The sequence below is a fragment of the Phocoena phocoena genome, chromosome 3, assembly GCF_963924675.1.
Source record: "Phocoena phocoena chromosome 3, mPhoPho1.1, whole genome shotgun sequence".
Taxonomy (NCBI): domain Eukaryota; kingdom Metazoa; phylum Chordata; class Mammalia; order Artiodactyla; family Phocoenidae; genus Phocoena; species Phocoena phocoena.
Window position 1 is genome coordinate 18,482,334 of NC_089221.1, and position 9,617 is coordinate 18,491,950.

General features: G+C 35.1%; 1 protein-coding gene across 2 annotated transcripts in view; it reads right to left on the minus strand.

The window, feature by feature from the left end:
• Positions 1-9,204, minus strand: part of CDH12 (cadherin 12) — a 274,173-nt gene extending 264,969 nt beyond the window's left edge. For both annotated transcript variants that reach the window (XM_065874328.1, XM_065874329.1), the window contains exon 1: positions 8,974-9,204. In XM_065874328.1, coding sequence (XP_065730400.1) covers positions 8,974-9,204 — 231 coding nt within the window. The remainder of the gene's footprint in view (positions 1-8,973) is intronic.
• Between the last annotated feature and the right edge of the window lie 413 nt (positions 9,205-9,617).

A 9,617-nucleotide genomic window follows, 5' to 3' on the forward strand; every position in this document is an offset into this window, starting at 1 on the left:
TATGTTTAAAGTGTACCCAAAGAACCCCTCTATATTACAAGTGTAGGTCTGAGTGGCATAGATTCATCAATTCAATATTGTTGGAAGATGAGAACATTAAATTTGAAATCTTTATCATTCAGGTCACATTGTACTTGCTTTTTCTGTTATCTTTGCATACAGGTGGCCTTTCCCAGGGTACTTCTCTAATCATTCCATTGGGCCCCACTTCTCATCATCTGGTATAATATGTAAGTGGTAGTGGTTCATCAATGTTAGGCAACAGAAAGCACTGTTTTCCAAAGAATCCAACGAACTTTATTTTAACTAATGTTTTACCGAGAGAATTTTGGAAACATACACATAAACACACATACACACACACACACACACACACACAGAGTGATCTGTACTGTGAAGTCTGTGACAAATGCATCTGGGTTATTTCTGGTGACAGCATAATCTGGGTATATGATGTTCCACTATGTTCTTAGTCATGTGGATTGACACACGAGTGCTTTCATGTGGATAATTATTATAAGACCTGGAAATTAGCATCAAAGCCTCTGAACTCTTTATCTTAGCTTTTAAGTAACTACTCAGGCAAATCCCTAAATAATATAGAGAAGTGGTCAGAAGAAGAGGAAGGACTGAAAGATAATTAGAGGTAAGGTGGAAAAACAGGAGGAGAAGAAAGAAGGAGAAAAAGAAATGAGTGCTAAAATCTTAAAGCCATCCATGTTATTTTTGAAATGTTGTTTTTAATGATTCATATATTGATTTAAAGATAGTTGAATTTCACTCACGGCCCTGACAATTCAATTAAAATATCCCCATTAGACCTTTATGTCACAGCTATTATGAAACAACTAGCATGCTAGAAGCAAGAAATAAATTGTAAAGGAGAGAGAAGAACTGGCATACAATGGGCATCGACTATTTGACAAGAACTTTAGCATATTGTGTTATTTATTTACTCAAATTCTATTTCAGCAATTTTCCTTTTAGATATATTGCTGTCTAATCATACCCCAAAATGATTATTTCAAAGACAGCCTCACATGTTGAGAGAAACTATAAAACTCAGGGATATGTTTAAGAACCAAGGTGTGTAATAAAATATCAGGCTTACTTAATGGTTTATTCTGATGTTTTGCTACAGAAAGAGCAGGTAGCTAAAGATGCTTTGATTAACAGCAAGGTCAATCCATTTGGCAGCAGAATGGATTAGAAACAAGACCTTGATTTAGGGCACTTGAATATACTGCAAAGGTTCTCAGGTATGTAAGTGAGGCAGGAGTCAACAGGATGCATAAGGTTTTAAATCTTGTATGAAGATTGAGCTGGTGTGATGAACCTTGAATCTCAAATGAGCAGGGATTACTCTGATATTGAAAGCTCACACTTTAGGAGTAAACTGAACCATGAAAAGCACATTATGGGCTTTTCAAAAAGCTGTGTGACTCATGAGCCAAAGAGAGAGAGAGAGAGGAAAAGAAAGAAAGAGAGAGAGAAAGAAAGAAAGAAAGAAAGAAAGGAAGGAAGGAAAGAAAGAAAGAAAAAGAACAGAAGGAAGGAAAGAAAGAAAGAAAGAAAGAAAGAAAGAAAGAAAGAAAGAAATGAAAGAAATAAAGAGAAAGAAAGAAAGAATGGAAGGGGGAGGGAGAAGGGAGAAGGGGGAGGGAGAAGGGAGAAAGGGAGAGAGAAAGAAAGGAAGATGTTGAGCCATGACAATAACTTATAAATGTGTTGGTATAACTTTATGATATCATCTTCATTTTTATTGGATACAAAGAGATATGTACATGAGTCAAAATATCACCTCAATATTGTGTTAATTTAGAAGAATTTCCAGATAGGCAAATAATTTTGCAGTGCAGTTATAGCCATTTTAATATGCTATTTTACTATCTCTATTTTTCTTCCTTTCTTATTCTATTTTTTTTACTAATCCAAAACAAATTCTACATATACTTATTTAAAAAATGAAATTCTATTGCTACTGCCTTGACTTTTGTGTATATATATACACACACACACACATACATGTGAATACACACACTTGCAGGCACACCTTGTTATATTGAATTTCACATTATGGTGCTTCTCAGATATTACACTTTCTACAGACTGAAGTTTTATGGCAACCCTGTGTCCAGCAAGTCTATTGGCACCATTTTTCCAACCACATTTGCTCACTTCCTGCCACTGGGTCACATTTTGGTAATTCTCCCAATATTTCAAACTTCTTTGTTATTATTATATCTTTATGGTGATATGATCAGTGATCTTTGATGTTACTACTACGACTTGATGAAGGCTAAGATGACGGTTAGTTAGCATCTTTTAGCAATAAAGTTTTTTAAAATTAAGGTATGCACATTGTTGTTTCAGACATAATTCTATTGCACACTTAATAGACTATGTACAGTGCAAACTAACTTTTATATGCTCCGGGAAACCAAAAACTGTGTGTGACTCACTTGATTGCAATGTTTCCTTTATCCCTGTGGTCTGGAACTGAAGCTGAAATATCACCGAGGTGCGCATGTATATAAAAAAGCATATCTTTTTGTTGGTATGTCTCTTTGGAACCTTAGTGTTTGTAGTTCCATCCTGGTTTCTCTTGGACTTCTTTTTTAGTACTCTTCTGTCTATTCCATCACAATGATTCCCCCAAAAAACTTCAATAATGAATTGATGCAGTGACCTACACCTTCTCCTCCTTTCTTAGGGTTTCTTGCTGGTGAGGAGAATCACACATTGCTGATTAGTTCTACCACAAGAAAATATTTTAAAAAGTCATTTCCCTTAAGTCATATATATACATCCTATTGGTTTTGTTTCTCTGGAAAATATTAATAGAATCCCTATCAGATCAAACCAGCATACACCAATCAATTTCACCTACACTTTTGAAATGTCATCTACAGGCTGTACCCATCCTTTTCTCCTTTCTTCAAACCCTAGAGAAAATGATTAAAATCACTTTGAGTAAGTTTACCTCTGGCTCACTAAATGAAAAAATCAGTAGAGGTGTTCCAGTCATTGTTTAACTTGACCCGTGGAGCTTGACATTATTTGTCATTTCTTATTCTTAAAATTTTATTTTACTTTCCATAACACTCTTACACGTTTATCTTTTACTTATTAATTAGATCTATCTATTCTTCATCTGCTTTTCAGTTAAAAATCAGGGTTCTCATATCTTCTCTGTAATTTTTCCTAGCTTGTTACCCACTTATGTGATTTTGACCACCATCTGTATACCACTTACTCCTGATCCTGTATCTCTACCATAGGATCTTTTATGAACTCTAGATTAACGTGGCTAGATATCTATGAGATACTTCACCTGGATACTTCTAAGCAACTCTGGATATATAATGTCTAACAATGATCCTTTTATTTCTTACTCTAAAACCAAATCTATACAGAATACCAGCAAAACAGAAGCCAGGAATCTGCATCATTTTTTCCCCTTCTCCCTCTCATTCTCTACATATGATTATCCACTAATTATTTGTCTCATCCTTTATATTCTCTTGACCAATGGATCTTGAAATCTTCTATTGTCTACCTTTCAAATGTCCAACTCTAATGTCCCATTTCCTTTATTACTTCCGAGACAATCCTACTGTGACCTTCCCCTTTGTATGTTCCTTATCTCCATGTCTGTTTTTCTGTCTCCAAGTCCTTCAAATGGATCTCTGAGTAATCATTCTAGAACTGTAATTCTGTCCATGAGAATCCTCAACCAAGATACTATGGATCCTGATGCCTTTAAGAACAAATAATACTGTAATGTACAGCATGGTGACTACACTTAATAATACTGTATTCATAGTTGAAGGTTGCTAAGACAGTAAATCTTAAAAGTCCTCATCACAAGAAAAAAAAAATTGTTAACTGTGTGGTGATAGATGTTAACTAGACTTATTGGGGTGACCATCTCACAACATAAAGAAATGTCGAATCATTACATTGTACACCTGAAACTGCTATTCTATGTCAATTATATCTCAATTAAAAAAAAATTAAAAGAACAGATATTACTGATCTTGGTACCAGACTTGAGCCTCTGCACTTTCTCTATTTACCTACTCTGAAATGTTGGTTTCACACTCTCTGACTATATTGAAATATGGCTATCGAGGCTCACCTAGCACTTTCAATCCTCAGTGCTTATAAAAACTTTTCCTCAGACTATCTTTTCTGAAAAAATAAAGTCATCTTTCAAGACTCATCTCAGGTGCTTCATCATCTGTGAAGCCTTCCTTGAATTCCTCCATCTTCTAGGTATATTCATAGACCTTCCTTTGTCTCCACAGCTCCTCATAGGGTCTTTGTCACAGTATTAAAATTAATTGTTGTATTAAAATTATTGTTCACTCCTAAGATGCTTATAGGACAATAAAATGTGATATCTTCTGGTACAATGAAACTAAATTACCCCGCTCTACCCGGCTTAAAATCCCAGTTTCAGTATTTATTGGGTGTTGGGCCATGGGAAGTTATTTAACTTTCTGTGCCTCACTTTTCTGATGTGTAAAATGGGGCTACTAACAATCTTCCTCCTAGTGCTGTTGTGAAGACTACATAAATTTTGGTAAGTAAAGGGTTTAAAATCCTGCCTTAAGATGCTCAATAAAGCTTACCTGTTATAATTGCAATCTAAAGACATTCATACTTAAATTTATCCCCACAAGGCTTAATGCTTTCTGAAATTGTAATGCATTCTCAATGAAAAATGTTAAATAAAGAAATGCTTCTGAAATTAGGGTTTAGACGTGCTTCAATTCGTAATCTTTCTGCCATTATAAACACTTTCAACTTAAGAATTGCTGCTAACAAAGATCATCTGAAGTGACAACTCAGTTTTCTAAATTATTATTTGAAGATGAGATGGGTAGCATTTTCTTGATACATAGCTTTGAGGTTATGACATAATTTAGTACTATACAGACAAAGGCACCCAGTTATATTTGTTGGTATAAGCAACTTACTGTGCATGTGTGTGTGTATATGTATGTGTGTGTAAGCAAATGTGCACGTGTGTGTGTCTTTAATAATAATTTTTTGAGGTGACTTTGAGCAACAGGTAATAAATGAATTCAAAATGTTTGCTGATCAAATTAATTTCTGTGTTGCTCTGCAATATGGCACCTTACACGTGTCCAAGTGTTATAGTAAATCCAAAATGTCTATTTGAGAAAAGCATTGATTTTGCCTCTTGACACACTTGGGATGTATTTGTATATAAAATAATATTCATTATAAGCAACATCAAGGTTTGGTCTTTCTTGAAAGGATGTCAACAATAACACCTGCTCCTTTTAAATATTAAATATAACAGTGTTGAGGCTAATATCTATTAAGCCACTCAACCACCCCCTTTTAATTTCTACCGGAAGAAATTCTTTTATATTTGAAGGTAGGGAAATTGCTTTTTTCTCTCAATAAGTGGAGTTTCCAATAATGGGAACTCTACAAATTAATATTTTCCATGTATGTTCTTGCTGAAAAGAAACATACATTAAATTTGAAGCTCACTTAGAATAGTTCAGTTGACCATTGAGCTTGACACTTGTGCACTCCCTTGACACAGAGTTCCATATTATTTATAGTACCTTGCTTTACTATGAACTGTCTCAGAGCCTTTCCAGAAAAAAGCAGGAGCACAAATATATTTATATGTTTACACACATATATATAATGCTTGAATTGGTCCCAATGTTATCATATCACTATTCCCACATCTACAATCATCAAGACAGAGTTAATTAAACTTTAATTAGTTTCCATGTGGAAAGGAAATCTTGGCAACTGTTGTTTCATTTGCATTAGAAACATACATTACCTGAGAACCATAGGTTTTCATTATACTTTACAAATGGGGGACCATGTGTCTATGAAAATAATACTTTAATTTCATAATAGGCTAGATCTTAGACCTTTTTAATCTACTTATAAATACTAATTCATCTCTTAAATGATTTGGACGAATTCCATACTATCATAGTAATTATAAAAATAGAATTCAAGGCTATCAAACAAAGCTTGCATAAGCAGCTCCTAGATCCTTTTAATCATGTCCATTGGGATGTGAAATTCTACACTAGCTAGGATAGATTAAAAGTCAATTTCATTAAATTTTCAACAAAATTTAAATTCTCACCTCAAATTCTGGCAAGGAAAGGCTATGGATCTGCTTTAGTCAAAACCAGAGAATGGCTTCTCAGCAGACATTTGCCCAGAACCTCAATGTGATGTCCAGCTTCCATCACAAGCAGAGTTGATATAACTGACACCCAGGAGGCAGAGTTCTAGAGCTATGTTACCTCTTCATTTGTCTTGGATTTGAAAACTCAATCCTCATGCAAAATTAACTCACAAGAAATGAGTGCACCAGGACAACATGAAATTATCTCACCATAGAAAAGGTGAGTGATTTTTTATATTCTGTGATCACATAGAGGAATCATACAAGCAGAAACTATGTATGGTAACATCAGGGGACATCCATGCTTGGGAGTGCTTTCCTCAAAAGTTGCTAAGGCCCATCTTGTGCCGAGGGCTATTTGTGGAGCAATGCTATCTGAGTGGGGTGCCCTGGGATGGATTAGAATTGCTTGGGCCTCAGTAGACATTTCTCTCCTTTACGGGTCTCTCTGACTTTCTGCTCAATTTTGGGGTTCACCAGATACCATATGGACCTCAGGACTACCACCTATGGAGTTGTCCCAGGGCCACAAGACCAGGCCCTGATTCCTAGTAGACGGCCTGTCAAGGATATTACTCCTGCTAAACGGCATTGTATATTTTTTGCAAGATCACTAAAAATTGGACTGCCAGAATGGTACTCAAAGACTGATTTGATGTGACTCAAATTTTATGTATAGATAGGTACCCCACAGAAAATAAATTTGCTCAGGGCCCATACACAGTAGTGTAATAGGGAAGAACAAATCTGACTCCATATTAGATCTGTTTCTTCTACCTTTGTACTCTGTTGTCTATGCTTAGTCATGCTGGCTCTGCACCTTTTGTAAAAGAATGTTGCTTATCGCTTGAAATATACAGGATAACCTATTCTCAAGACTCTGACCTTTAAGAGTCCATTCATGTAGAGATAAAAAGTTGCAGAACAGAGAATAACTTTTGTCTTGTTGGAGGTTTACAGGAACATCCTGACCTGACCTATGTGGACAGCTGCAAGAACAAAGGATTCCGACACCAAGAAGTTTGCAACAACTAACCACACCCCTCCCTCACCTTGCCTTAAAAGTGCTTTGCTGAAATCCTTCAGGGAGCTCAGGGTTTTGGGGGCAGGAGCCACCCATCTACTTGTATCGCCCTGCAATAAACCTTTCTCTGCTCCAAACTTTGATGTTTTGGTTTGTTTGGACTCACAGTGCATCGGGCACATGAACTTGTGTTTGGTAACACTAGGGCAACCCTGGCTACGTATTCATTTTCAGCAAGGTTCTATCTGAAGACCTTCCCCACTGTATTATTCAATATTTTAAAAATAAATTTCCAAAAGGTAAATTCTAAAATCATAGGGCAAAGAATTTAGATCTTGAATAGATTTGCTTCCTTTGAGCCAGTATTAGAATCATAAGACTCATCATGTTTCTCATTAGTTTAGGTTTTCTGAAATCTCTAGAGACTTTAATATTCCAGAGACATAATCTTCTATATCAGCTTCCTAATACTCCTTCTACTATGGTTTTCCATTTCTGTCTTTGGATTTATTTTAAACTCTCTTCAAACATAAATATTTTTATTAAAACCATAGAAAAAATCTTTTAGAAAATTAAAAAATGGAAATATCAAAATGTATAAAATACTTATTTTTCTGGAAAATATTCTGGTATCATTGATACGGTCTATCTATTATAGACATGAGTCAAAAATTTTATGTAAGAAAAATAGCAGTGAAACATAAATGTGCTGAAACAGATAGTCGCCATCAACTATTTTGTGAAAAATTTTAATTTCTTTAAAATTACAATAAGATTAAAATTTGTGTATTGTGTTGAGATTTATGTGTACATATCTGGGTTCCAGCATTTATTACTTTGGCCATAAATAGCTTCATAAATAGATTGTAAAGACTAAAATAATGGAATTATTTATAATGTATAAGCAAGCCAAATCAAATATAGAGCTTCCTCAACTTACAATGGGGTTACATCACAATAAACTCATTGTAAACTGAAAATATTGTAAGTCGAAATGCATTTAATACACCTATTCTACTGATTATCATTACTTAGCCTAGACAGACTTAAACATTCTCAGACACTTATATTAACCTACACTCGGAAAAAATCATCTAGCACAGAGCCTATTTTATAATCAAGTGTTGACTATCTCATGTAGTTTGTTGAATATTGTACTAAAAGTGAAAAACAGAATGGTTATGTGGGTACAGAATGCATACTGTTTTCATGACATTGTAAAGTTAAAAAATCCTAAATCAAACCATTGTAAGTCTGAGACCATCTATACTCCAGACCCACAATCTAAATGGTATATCATGTTTTTTAAGAGGGAGGGAAAGAGAGACATTCTGATCATTCAAAGATACCAACAAAAATGTAGACTATTTATACCTGCTGATTTTTCCTGTCTCTCATTGGTAAACAATTCCAGAATGGCTATGACCAATAATGTGTTATAGTAACAGTTTTAGTTTCATTTACACATATTAACTTCATGTCTTTGGTGAATAATGCCAAAAATAGGAACAGAATATATATTAACTTCATTAAAATAACCAGGGAGAATGGAAGCAAAGAGGGATTAAATGATATTCCAAAGCTTACCCGGGCCATTGAGTCAGGAAGAGAAACCAGGTCACTCAGATTTCAATTCCAGTGTTCTACTCACTGGTTTGTTCAACTCCTGTGCAAAACATCTATACACAATACACAATGCATAAGCCCCCTTGCTATCAAGTTGTTGTCAAAAGAAACATGCCATTACCTTTCCCACATACTGAGGCTCGGAGCCCATGTATTCCTCCAGCACAAAAAATTGATTCCATACCCAGCCACGTTTAACTCGTTGGAAATGTGATCGCCGCCCTGGCAGGTGGATAACATTCTCTCTTGGTTCTGTGGCTAAAGTCTGCTGTGGCTGAGGTTGAAGTGGTGTTAGGAGACCTCCATCAAACAGGACCCAGAGCAGCAGGGATAAACAGTTCCTTGTAAGCATTGGCAAAAGCTTTCCTACAGCAGAGTAATAAAAACTCCAGCACTTAATGCAGTATTGTGGAATCCAGGTTTGAGGTGTCTGTGGCCTCTACCACTTAGCTCTCTCTTTTATTGCAGAAATGATAATGCAGGCATTAATCCTTTTGATGAAAAGGCTTCTGCTATATTATATTCCATCTAAAGGGACCTATAAAACAGATTAACAAAGATACATTAAATTGATAGAATTACATGATGATAGTCATCAAAACTTTCATTATATCTGCCAACATTTAAAGAAACAGAGAGGAAAGTCTTTAAAAGAATTATATTGGTAAATGGTCACTGCTCTTTAACCTGTTAACTTGGATAAGACATCTAAGTTTTTTTTACAGACTTGAAAAGTATGAGTTACAATAAAGCAAAAGGTATATC